General features: G+C 55.5%; 1 protein-coding gene across 4 annotated transcripts in view; it reads left to right on the top strand.

Moving 5' to 3' along the window:
• The window catches only part of LOC116956727 (phospholipase D1-like), a 100159-nt gene that overhangs the window by 44681 nt on the left and 41644 nt on the right, over positions 1–13834 (top strand). For all 4 annotated transcript variants that reach the window (XM_076063660.1, XM_076063661.1, XM_076063662.1 and 1 more), the window contains 5 exons: positions 2045–2194; positions 6573–6656; positions 10179–10260; positions 12149–12259; positions 13370–13552. In XM_076063660.1, coding sequence (XP_075919775.1) covers positions 2045–2194; positions 6573–6656; positions 10179–10260; positions 12149–12259; positions 13370–13552 — 610 coding nt within the window. The remainder of the gene's footprint in view (positions 1–2044; positions 2195–6572; positions 6657–10178; positions 10261–12148; positions 12260–13369; positions 13553–13834) is intronic.

The following is a 13834-nucleotide window of genomic DNA, read 5'->3' as shown; positions in this document are numbered from 1 at the left end:
TCTATAGGACTCACCGTGTCTCTGCGTCTCTATAGGACTCACCGTGTCTCTGCGTCTCTATAGGACTCACCGTGTCTCTGTGTCTCTATAGGACTCACCGTGTCTCTGCGTCTCTATAGGACTCACTGTGTCCCTGCGTCTCTATAGGACTCACCGTGTCCCTGTGTCTCTATAGGACTCACCGTGTCCCTGTGTCTCTATAGGACTCACTGTGTTCCTGTGTCTCTATAGGACTCACCGCGTCTCTGTGTCTCTATAGGACTTGCCGTGTCCCTGCATCTCTATAGGACTCGCCGCGTCCCTGTGTCTCTATAGGACTCACCGTGTCTCTGCGTCTCTATAGGACTCACTGTGTCCCTGCGTCTCTATAGGACTCACCGTGTCCCTGTATCTCTATAGGACTCACCGTATCCCTGTGTCTCTATAGGACTCACTGTGTTCCTGTGTCTCTATAGGACTCACCGCGTCTCTGTGTCTCTATAGGACTTGCCGTGTCCCTGCATCTCTATAGGACTCGCCGCGTCCCTGTGTCTCTATAGGACTCACCGTGTCCCTGCGTCTCTATAGGACTAGCCGTGTCCCTGCATCTCTATAGGACTCACTGTGTCCCTGTGTCTCTATAGGACTAGCCGTGTCCCTGCATCTCTAAAGGACTCACTGTGTCCCTGCGTCTCTATAGGACTCACCGTGTCCCTGCGTCTCAATAGGACTCACCGTGTTCCTGTGTCTCTATAGGACTCACCGTGTCCCTGCGCCTCTATAGGACTCACCGTGTCCCTGTGTCTCTATAGGACTCACCGTGTTCCTGTGTCTCTATAGGACTCACCACGTCCTGCGTCTCTATAGGAATCACTGTGTCCCTGCGTCTCTATAGGACTCACCGTGTCCTGCGTCTCTATAGGACTCACCGTGTCCCTGCGTCTCTATAGGACTCACCGTGTCCCTGTGTCTCTATAGGACTCACCGTGTCCCTGCGTCTCTATAGGACTCACCGTGTCCCTGCGTCTCTATAGGACTCACCGTGTCCCTGCGTCTCTATAGGACTCACTGTGTCCCTGCGTCTCTATAGGACTCACCGTGTCCCTGCGTCTCTATAGGACTCACCGTGTCCCTGCGTCTCTATAGGACTCACTGTGTCCCTGCGTCTCTATAGGACTCACCGTGTCCCTGTGTCTCTATAGGACTCACCGTGTCCCTGCGTCTCTATAGGACTCACTGTGTCCCTGCGTCTCTATAGGATTCACCGTGTCCCTGCGTCTCTATAGGACTCACCGTGTCTCTGCGTCTCTATAGGACTCACCGTGTCCCTGCGTCTCTATAGGACTCACCGTTTCCCTGTGTCTCTATAGGACTCACCGTGTCCCTGCGTCTCTATAGGACTCACCATGTCCCTGCGTCTCTATAGGACTCACCGTGTCCCTGCGTCTCTATAGGATTCACCGTGTCCCTGCGTCTCTATAGGACTCACCGTGTCTCTGCGTCTCTATAGGACTCACCGTGTCTCTGCGTCTCTATAGGACTCACCGTGTCTCTGCGTCTCTATAGGACTCACCGTGTCTCTGCTTCTCTATAGGATTCACCGTGTCCCTGCGTCTCTATAGGACTCACCGTGTCTCTGCGTCTCTATAGGACTCACCGTGTCCCTGCGTCTCTATAGGACTCACCGTGTCCCTGTGTCTCTATAGGACTCACCGTGTCCCTGCGTCTCTATAGGACTCACCGTGTCCCTGCGCCTCTATAGGACTCACCGTGTCCCTGCGTCTCTATAGGATTCACCGTGTCCCTGCGTCTCTATAGGACTCACCGTGTCTCTGCGTCTCTATAGGACTCACCGTGTCTCTGCGTCTCTATAGGACTCACCGTGTCTCTGTGTCTCTATAGGACTCACCGTGTCTCTGCGTCTCTATAGGACTCACTGTGTCCCTGCGTCTCTATAGGACTCACCGTGTCCCTGCGTCTCTATAGGACTCACCGTGTCCCTGCGTCTCTATAGGACTCACCGTGTTTCCCCTCCTGCACCCTCCCCCCTGCCTCTCGCGTGCAGGACACTGACGGTGCGCTGCCCATCGTTCCGCCACAGCCTGTGGTGGAGCAAATCGCTGCGGGAGTTCGCGGAGACCCACGGCAGTGACTACAAACACAGCAACCGCTTCGACGGCTTCGCCCCGCCACGGCCACTGACGCACGCACGCTGGTACACACACACACACACACGCTGGTACACACACACACACGCTGGTACACACACACACGCACGCTGGTACACACACACACACACGCTGGTACGCACGCACACACACGCACGCTGGTACGCACACACACACACGCTGGTACGCACGCAAACACACGCACGCTGGTGCGCACACACACACACGCTGGTACACACACACACACGCTGGTACGCACACACACACACACACACGCTGGTACACACACACACACACGCTGGTACGCACACACACACACACACGCTGGTACGCACACACACACACGCTGGTACGCACGCACACACACGCACGCTGGTACGCACACACACACGCTGGTACACACACACACACGCTGGTACACACACACACACACGCTGGTACGCACACACACACACGCTGGTACGCACACACACACACACACGCTGGTACGCACACACACACACACGCTGGTACACACACACACACGCTGGTACGCACACACACACACACGCTGGTACGCACACACACACACACACGCTGGTACGCACACACACACACACAAACGCTGGTACACACACACACGCTGGTACGCACACACACACACACGCTGGTACGCACGCACACACACACACGCTGGTATGCACACACACACACACACACGCTGGTACGCACACACACACACGCTGGTACGCACGCACACACACGCTGGTACGCACACACACACACGCTGGTACGCACACACACACACACGCTGGTACACACACACACACACACGCTGGTACGCACACACACACACACACTGGTACGCACACACACATGCACGCTGGTACGCACGCACACACACACACGCTGGTACGCACACACACACACGCTGGTACGCACACACACACACACACACACGCATGCAAAGATCCCCCGTATAGCCTTAACAGCCTGTTGGGGCAAGTGCTGTTAGCGAACACCTATGACTGTGGCACACGAGGGGGTGGGTCTCCAGCACCACGCCCGACCGACTTTGTCTCCCTACGGGAGGCCCAGCACCGGTACAGGTAATCGTGGCTAGTGTTGGCCGTGAGCTGGAATTGAACTCGGGTCGCAGGATTCGTGATGCAGCACACTAACCATGACACTGGAGCACACACACACACTGATACACACACAACAACAACAACCGCCATTCGCCACTAAGTGGCGGTGACGTCACCACGACGCTTGTGCCAGGCTATGTGCACCGTGAGGCCACGTGAAGTGTCGAACGCCCGCTGGCAGGAGGTCACTGGGCAGACCCAGGTGCCACGGGTCGACTGACTGAGATGACTGGCTGATGCACCACCTGTGCCCCCTACTGTGCCAACCTGCTGTGCTTTAGCCACCCGGCGCTCCGCTCGTTGTTGTGAGCGTCGCTCCTCCGCCCTCCGTTGTTGTTGGAGGGCGACTGCCTCCAACTGCCCAGTAGCGTCCTTCACGAGCCTCCTCCACAGAGGCCGATCTTGACACCGCTGATACCAGTCATCGGCAAGTCCACTCAGCTCCACGTCCTCCTGTACCACATCACTCCATCTCTTCTCTAGCCCGTGCCGCGCCCGCTTAGCCCCCTCAATCCGGCCAAACAAAAGCTGTTTCGGCATGCGGTGGCTGGGCATGCGGGCTACATGACCCAGCCATCGCAGCCTTGCCCGCCGGAGGAGCTCACCGATGGGACCCTGCCCAGATCTTTCAAGGATTTGTGAGCTCCTCACACAATCCAGTCTGGTCAAACCCAGGATGGATCGTAGGCAGGCCAGCCTAAATGATTCTAACCGGCGAAGATGTTCCATTAGGGGGGTCCACGTTTCGCAAGCGTAGAGAAGGGAGGGAATGACCGTGGCCGAGAAGACCTGAAGCTTAGTGCGGAGCGACAGACCAGGTAGCTGCCACACAGCGTTACGCAACCGATGAAAAGATATTGGCGCTCGACTGATTCGGAGTGAGACCTCTGCTGTTAAACTGGAGCCAGTCATAAGCACACTGCTCAGGTATGGGAAACTCTCCACTCTCTCCACAACTGCCCCATCACCGATTGGGAGTTGTGGGGGTGGAGTGTCCGATGGTACAAAATACCCAGGCAGGTGCTTAGTTTTGGTGGGGCTGATGGTAAGGCCCCACCTCTTAGTGGCACGCTCCAGTCTCAGCAGCAGCGTCTCCAACTCCTCCTCTGACTGAGCAGCTATTACCAAATCATCAGCATACATAACGTGGTTGAGCAATAGGGAGCCATCCCTTGACCGCACCCGGGCATCGATCAGCCTCCCATTATATCTGTACCATATGGAGATTCCCCCGGTACAGCTATTGAAGGCTTCACGAACTAGGTGGTCAAAATAGATGTTAAATAATGTGGGAGCCAGAGAACATCCCTGTCGCACCCCAAGGTGTACAGGGAATGGCTCTGACTCCCGGCCACGTAGTTTTACCCGGGCCCGCTCACCATCATGAAGGTCCTTAATGATCGTGAGCAGAGGGTCAGGTACTCCAAAAGCACGAAGAACGACCCTGAGACCAGGCTTACTGATGGTATCATAGGCCTTGACCAGGTCAATAAAGCAGAGATGTAGGTCTTGTTGGAATTCCCTACACCTCTGCTGTAGCAGATGGACAGAAAATATGGCATCTGTGCAGGACCGCCCTTTCCTGAAACCGCATTGGGGCTCCGCAAGCCTCTCCTCAGCGTGCCTGGCAAGGCAAGGCGATGCCTGGCAAGGCAAGGCGATGCTGAATAATCCTTGCCAGGACCTTTCCCGGCACACTGAGGAGTGAGATGCCCCTGTAGTTGTTACAGTCTGTGCGGTCCCCCTTCTTAAAGAGGGGGACCACCAGGGCATCCTTCCAATCCTGCGGAACCCGTCCAGTGGTCCAGACCGTTGTTATGATGTCACGTAGGGCAGTCTGTGCACAAACGCCACCCTCCCTTAGCATTTCGCTTGGGAGATCATCTCTGCCCGGTGCCTTTCCTGGTCTCAGACTCCGGATCGCCCTCAGTACTTCCTCAACAGATGGCACCTCAGCCAGCCACTCACAGGGGGTGACACACACACTGATACACACTGATAAACACACACACACACTGGTACACACACACTGATACACACACACTGATACACACACACACTGGTACACACACTGATAAACACACACACTGGTACACACACACACTGATACACACACACTGGTACACACACACACTGATACACACACACACTGGTACACACACACACTGGTACACACACTGATACACACACACACACACTGATACACACACACTGATACACACACTGATAAACACACACTGGTACACACACACACACTGGTATACACACACTGATACACACACACACTGGTACACACACACTGATACACACACTGATACACACACACACTGATACACACACACTGATAAACACACACTGATAAACACACTGATAAACACACACACACTGGTACACACACACTGGTACACACACACTGATACACACACTGATAAACACACACACACAGGTACACACACAATGATACATACACACACTGCTACACATACACACACTGGTACACAAAGATAAAGACAAAGATCCCCCGTATAGCCTTAACAGACTGTAGGGGCAAGTGCTGTTAGCGAGCACCTATGAAGGCCGGAACGGTACACGAGGGGGTGGGTGGCCAGCACCACGCCCGACCGCCTTTGTCTCCCTAGTGACGATGTTTACACACCGCACCAGGTACTCATTTGAGGCTGAGTCGACTTAGGGGAGGCCCGGGACCGGTTCAGATAATCGTCACTGGTGTTGGCCGTGAGCGGGAATCGAACCCGGGTCGCCAGGTTCATAGCGCAGCGCGCTAACCGCTACACTATCGCTCCCCACTGGTACACACACACTGGTACACACACACTGATACACACACTGATAAACACACACACTGATAAACACACACACACACTGCTACACATACACACACTGGTGCACACACACTGGTACACACACACTAGTACACACACACACACTGGTACACACACTGATAAACACACACACACACTAGTACACACACACTGATACACACACATACACACTGCTACACACACACTGGTACACACACACTGGTACACACACACACTGATACACACACACTAGTACACACACACTGGTACACACACACACTGATACACACACACTAGTACACACACTGGTAAACACACACTAGTACACACACACTAGTACACACACACTGATACACACACAATGCCGGCCGGGCGTGGCACCGCCCTTCATAGTCGCAGCTGTTCGCTACGAGCAGCACTTGCCCCTCCAGTCTGTGAAGGCTACACGGGGGATCTTTGTCTGTCGGTGGGGCCAGGTTCGTGAACGCCGCTGAGTACTTTGTGCAGGTGGCTGACGCCCTGCAGGAGGCCAAGGAGGAGATCTTCATCACGGACTGGTGGTGCGTAGCATCACTACCAGCACCACCATCACCACCACCAGCACCATCACCACCAGCACCATCACCAGCACCATCACCATCACCACCAGCACCATCACCAGCACCATCACCACCAGCACCATCACCAGCACCATCACCATCACCACCACCATCACCACCATCACCACCACCACCATAACCACCACCCCCGTTACCATCATCACCGAGACCATCACCACCATCATGACCACTACCGTCACGATCACCCCCTGTGAGCGTGTAGTTAAGTGACTGACTGAGTGAACAAGTAGCTGAGTGACTGACTGAGTGAGCGAGTAGTTAAGTGACTGACTGAGTGAGCGAGTAGCTGAGTGACTGACTGAGTGAGCGAGTAGCTGAGTGACTGACTGAGTGAGCGAGTAGCCGAGTGACTGAGTGAGTGAGCGAGTAGCTGAGTGACTGACTGAGTGAGCGAGTAGTTAAGTGACTGACTGAGTGAGCGAGTAGCTGAGTGACTGACTGAGTGAACGAGTAGTTAAGTGACTGACTGAGTGAGCGAGTAGCTGAGTGACTGACTGAGTGAACGAGTAGTTAAGTGACTGACTGAGTGAGCGAGTAGCCGAGTGACTGAGTGAGTGAGCGAGTAGCTGAGTGACTGACTGAGTGAGCGAGTAGTTAAGTGACTGACTGAGTGAGCGAGTAGCTGAGTGACTGACTGAGTGAGCGAGTAGCCGAGTGACTGAGTGAGTGAGCGAGTAGCTGAGTGACTGACTGAGTGAGCGAGTAGTTAAGTGACTGACTGAGTGAGCGAGTAGCTGAGTGACTGAGTGAGCGAGTAGCCGAGTGACTGAGTGAGTGAGCGAGTAGCTGAGTGACTGACTGAGTGAGCGAGTAGCTGAGTGACTGACTGAGTGAGCGAGTAGCTGAGTGACTGACTGAGTGAGCGAGTAGTTAAGTGACTGACTGAGTGAGCGAGTAGCTGAGTGACTGACTGAGTGAGCGAGTAGCTGAGTGACTGACTGAGTGAGCGAGTAGTTGAGTGACTGACTGAGTGAGCGAGTAGCTGAGTGACTGACTGAGTGAGCGAGTAGCCGAGTGACTGACTGAGTGAGCGAGTAGTTGAGTGACTGACTGAGTGAGCGAGTAGCTGAGTGACTGACTGAGTGAGCGAGTAGTTGGGTGACTGAGTGAGCGAGTAGCTGAGTGACTGACTGAGTGAGCGAGTAGTTAAGTGACTGACTGAGTGAGCGAGTAGCTGAGTGACTGACTGAGTGAGCGAGTAGCCGAGTGACTGACTGAGTGAGCGAGTAGCTGAGTGACTGACTGAGTGAGCGAGTAGTTGAGTGACTGACTGAGTGAGCGAGTAGCTGAGTGACTGACTGAGTGAGCGAGTAGCTGAGTGACTGACTGAGTGACTGAGTGAGCGAGTAGCTGAGTGACTGACTGAGTGAGCGAGTAGTTGAGTGACTGACTGAGTGAGCGAGTAGCTGAGTGACTGACTGAGTGAGCGAGTAGCTGAGTGACTGACTGAGTGAGCGAGTAGCCGAGTGACTGGCTGAGTGAGCGAGTAGCTGAGTGACTGACTGAGTGAGCGAGTAGTTGAGTGACTGACTGAGTGAGCGAGTAGCTGAGTGACTGACTGAGTGAGCGAGTAGCTGAGTGACTGACTGAGTGAGCGAGTAGCCGAGTGACTGAATGAGTGAGCGAGTAGCTGGGTGACTGACTGAGTGAGCGAGTAGCCGAGTGACTGACTGAGTGAGCGAGTAGCTGAGTGACTGACTGAGTGAGCGAGTAGTTGAGTGACTGACTGAGTGAGCGAGTAGCTGAGTGACTGACTGAGTGAGCGAGTAGTTGGGTGACTGAGTGAGCGAGTAGCTGAGTGACTGACTGAGTGAGCGAGTAGTTAAGTGACTGACTGAGTGAGCGTGTAGCTGAGTGACTGACTGAGTGAGCGAGTAGCCGAGTGACTGACTGAGTGACTGACTGAGCGAGTAGTTGAGTGACTGACTGAGTGAGCGAGTAGCTGAGTGACTGACTGAGTGAGCGAGTAGCTGAGTGACTGAGTGAGTGAGCGAGTAGCTGAGTGACTGACTGAGTGACTGAGTGAGCGAGTAGCTGAGTGACTGACTGAGTGACTGAGTGAGCGAGTAGCTGAGTGACTGACTGAGTGAGCGAGTAGTTGAGTGACTGATTGAGTGAGCGAGTAGCTGAGTGACTGACTGAGTGAGCGAGTAGCTGAGTGACTGACTGAGTGAGCGAGTAGCCGAGTGACTGACTGAGTGAGCGAGTAGCTGAGTGACTGACTGAGTGAGCGAGTAGTTGAGTGACTGACTGAGTGAGCGAGTAGCTGAGTGACTGACTGAGTGAGCGAGTAGTTGAGTGACTGACTGAGTGAGCGAGTAGCTGAGTGACTGACTGAGTGAGCGAGTAGCTGAGTGACTGAATGAGCGAGTAGCTGAGTGACTGACTGAGTGACTGACTGAGTGAGCGAGTAGCTGAGTGACTGACTGAGTGATCGAATAGCTGAGTGACTGACTGAGTGAACGAGTAGCTGAGTGACTGACTGAGTGAGCGAGTAGCTGAGTGAGTGAGCGAGTAGCTGGGTGACTGAGTGAGCGAGTAGCTGAGTGACTGACTGAACGAGTAGCTGAGTGACTGAGTGAACGACTAGCTGAGTGACTGCCTGAGTGACTGAGTGAACGAGTAGCTGAGTGACTGACTGAGTGAGCGAGTAGCTGGGTGACTGACTGAGTGAGCGAGTCACTGAGTGACTGACTGAGTGAACGACTAGCTGAGTGACTGAGTGAGCGACTAGCTGAGTGACTGACTGAGTGACTGACTGAGCGAGTTGCTGAGTGACTGACTAAGTGAGCGAGTAGCTGGGTGACTGACTGAGTGAGCGAGTCACTGAGTGACTGAATGAGTGAATGACTAGCTGAGTGACTGAGTGAGCGACTAGCTGAGTGACTGACTGAGTGACTGACTGAGCGAGTTGCTGAGTGACTGAGTGAGCCAGTAGTTGAGTGACTGACTGAGTGAGCGAGTAGCTGAGTGACTGAGTGAGCGAGTAGCTGAGTGACTGACTGAGCGAGTCCCTGAGTGACTCAGTGAGCGACTAGCTGAGTGACTGACTGAGTGACTGAACGAGTAGCTGACTGAGTGACTGACTGAGCAAGTAGCTGAGTGACTGACTGAGTGAACGAGTAGCTGAGTGACTGACTGAGTGAGCGAGTAGCTGAGTGACTGACTGAGTGACTGACTGAGTAGCTGAGTGACTGAGTGAGCGACTAGCTGAGTGACTGACTGAGTGACTGACTGAACGAGTAGCTGAGTGACTGACTGAGTGACTGAGTGAGCGAGTAGCTGAGTGACTGACTGACTGAGTGAACGAGTAGCTGAGTGACTGAGTGAGCGAGTAGCTGAGTGACTGACTGAGTGACTGACTGAGTGAACGAGTAGCTGAGTGACTGACTGAGTGAGCGAGTAGCTGAGTGACTGAGTGAGCGAGTAGCTGAGTGAGGCTCCCCCTGCTTTGCATCCCAGGCTGAGCCCAGAGATCTTCCTCAAGAGGCCTCCGATGGAGGGGAACTACTGGCGCCTCGACTGGGTGCTTAAACGCAAGGCCGTGAGTCACTCGCTGGCACCGCGTGTGTACGTGGGTGTGTGTACGTGTGTGTGTGTGTGTGCAGGAGAGTGGCGTGCGTGTGTACATGTGTAAAGACGATTTGACACACTTCTCTTGAGATGGCACTTTTATTGAAGAGGCGTTCACTTGACACAGGCGGAGGAGACCCCCACCACAATAGCCCCGAGTCTCCCGCGCATCTCCCCCTTATATACCAACAGGAGGCCACGCCCCCCTTCTCGATCGTTCTCGCCGACTCTGGACGCTCGCTCCACCGGCAGACTCCACCGTCCTCGTCCGTCGCCTGACCACGCTCCTTGCTCGAACATTCCCGTGGCCACCAGTCTCTTCACACTCACAGCTTCATCCCCCTGTCATTACCTCCCGTGGCCACCAGTCCATTCGCACTCACAGCTGACTCCCCTGTCACTACCTTCCGTGGCCACCAGTCCACTCACACTCACAGCTGACTCCCCTGGCATTACCGCCCATGGCCACCAGTCCCCTCACACTCACAGCTGACTCCCCTGTCATTACCTCCCGTGGCCACCAGTCCCTTCGCACTCACAGCTGACTCCCCTGTCATAACCTCCCGTGGCCACCAGTCCCTTCACAGTCACAGCTGACTCCCCTGTCATTACCTCCCGTGGCCACCAGTCCCTTCACACTCACAGCTGACTCCCCTGTCACTACCTCCCGTGGCCACCAGTCCCTTCACACTCACACCTGACTCCCCTGTCATTACCTCCCGTGGCCACCAGTCCCTTCGCACTCACAGCTGACTCCCCTGTCACTACCTCCCGTGGCCACCAGTCCCTTCACACTCACAGCTGACTCCCCTGTCATTACCTGCCGTGGCCACCAGTCCCTTCACACTCACAGCTGACTCCCCTGTCATTACCTCCCGTGGCCACCAGTCCCTTCACACTCACAGCTGACTCCCCTGTCATTACCTCCCGTGGCCACCAGTCCCTTCACACTCACAGCTGACTCCGCTGTCACTACCTCCCGTGGCCACCAGTCCCTTCACACTCACAGCTGACTCCGCTGTCACTACCTCCCGTGGCCACCAGTCCCTTCACACTCACAGCTGACTCCGCTGTCACTACCTCCCGTGGCCACTAGTCGCTTCACACCGCAGGTCTACTCTCCTGCCATTACACACGTGTGTGTGCGTGTGTGCAGGAGAGTGGTGTGTACGTGTGTACGTGTGTGTGTGTGTGCAGGAGAGTGGTGTGCGTGTGTACGTGTGTACGTGTGTGTGTGTGTGCAGGAGAGTGGTGTGCGTGTGTACGTGTGTGTGTGTGCAGGAGAGTGGTGTGCGTGTGTACGTGTGTGTGTGTGCAGGAGAGTGGTGTGCGTGTGTACGTGTGTATGTGTGTGTGTGTGCAGGAGAGTGGTGTGCGTGTGTACGTGTGTACGTGTGTGTGTGTGTGTGCAGAAGAGTGGTGTGCGTGTGTACGTGTGTACGTGTGTGTGTGCAGGAGAGTGGTGTGCGTGTGTACGTGTGTGTGTGTGTGTGCAGGAGAGTGGTGTGCGTGTGTACGTGTGTGTACGTGTGTGTGTGTGTACGTGTGTGTGTGTGTACGTGTGTGTGTGTGCAGGAGAGTGGTGTGTATGTGTACGTGTGTGTGTGTGTGTGTAGGAGAGTGGCGTACATGTGTACGTGTGTGTGTGTAGGAGAGTGGTGTACGTGCGTACGTGTGTGTGTGCGTGCAGGAGAGTGGTGTACGTGTGTATGTGTGTACGTGTGTGTGTAGGAGAGTGGTGTACGTGTGTGTGTGTGTGTACATGTATGTGTGTGTGTGTAGGAGAGTGGTGTACGTGTGTACGTGTGTACGTGTGTGTGTGTACGTGTGTGTGTGTGTGTACGTGTGTGTGTGTGTAGGAGAGTGGTGTACGTGTGTACGTGCTGCTGTACAAGGAGGTGGAGCTGGCGCTGGGGATCAACAGCGGCTACAGCAAGCGCAGCCTCATGGGCATGCACCCCAACATCCGGGTACCACCAGCAGCACTACCACCCTACAACACCCCACTCTACACCCCAACATCCGGGTACCACCAGCAGCACTACCACCCTACAACACCCCACTCTACACCCCAACATCCGGGTACCACCAGCAGCACTACCACCCTACAACACCCCACTCTACACCCCAACATCCGGGTACCACCAGCAGCACTACCACCCTACAACACCCCACTCTACACCCCAACATCCGGGTACCACCAGCAGCACTACCACCCTACACCACTCTACACCACATCACTCTACACCACCCTACACCACCCTACACCACCCTACACCACTCTACACCACCCTACACCACTCTACATCACCCTACACCACCCTACACCACTCTACATCACCCTACACCACTCTACACCACCCTACACCACCCTACACCACCCTACACCACATCACTCTACACCACCCTACACCACCCTACACCACTCTACACCACCCTACACCACTCTACACCACCCTACACCACCCTACACCACCCTACACCACCCTACACCACTCTACACCACTCTACACCACTCTACACCACCCTACACCACTCTACACCACCCTACACCACCCTACACCACCCTACATCACCCTACACCACTCTACACCACCCTACACCACCCTACACCACTCTACACCACCCTACATCACCCTACACCACCCTACACCACTCTACACCACTCTACACCACCCTACACGACTCTACACCACCCTACACGACTCTACACCACCCTACACCACTCTACACCACCCTACACCACTCTATACCACTCTACACCACCCTACACCACTCTTCACCACCCTACACCACTCTATACCACTCTACACCACCCTACACCACTCTACACCACTCTACACCACCCTACACCACTCTACACCACTCTACACCACCCTACACCACTCTACACCACCCTACACCACTCTACACCACCCTACACCACCCTACACCACTCTACACCACCCTACACCACTCTACACCACCCTACACCACCCTACACCACTCTACACCACACCACTCTACACCAGCCTACATCACCCTACACCACCCTACACCACCCTACACCACTCTACCCCCCCCCCCACACTGTGCCCCAGGTGCTGCGTCACCCAGACAAGGTGCCGTCCAGCGTGCTGCTGTGGGCTCACCACGAGAAGCTGGTGGTGGTGGACCAGGCCGTCGCCTTCCTGGGGGGCCTCGACCTCGCCTACGGACGCTGGGACGACCACCAACACCGGCTCACTGACATTGGCAGCGTGCAGCGAACCGTCGACACCTCGGTCAGGATCCCACCCACCCCCCGTGTCTCCCCCCACGTGTCTCCCCCCCGTATCTCCCCCCCGTGTCTCCCCCCCGTGTCTCCCCCCCCGTGTCTCCCCCCCCCGTGTCTCCCCCCCCCGTGTCTCCCCCCCGTGTCTCCCTCCACGTGTCTCCCTCCACGTGTCTCCCCCCCCGTGTCTCCCCCCCGTGTCTCCCCCCCCGTGTCTCCCCCCCGTGTCTCCGCCCACGTGTCTCCCCCCCCGTGTCTCCCCCCCGTGTCTCCCTCCACGTGTCTCCCCCCC

This window comes from Petromyzon marinus, unplaced genomic scaffold (assembly GCF_048934315.1).
Source record: "Petromyzon marinus isolate PM22_M1 ecotype Great Lakes invasive population unplaced genomic scaffold, UKy_Petmar_22M1.pri1.0 PM_Scaffold_17, whole genome shotgun sequence".
In the NCBI taxonomy this organism is placed as follows: domain Eukaryota; kingdom Metazoa; phylum Chordata; class Hyperoartia; order Petromyzontiformes; family Petromyzontidae; genus Petromyzon; species Petromyzon marinus.
This window is presented reverse-complemented; position numbering and strand designations above follow the sequence as displayed.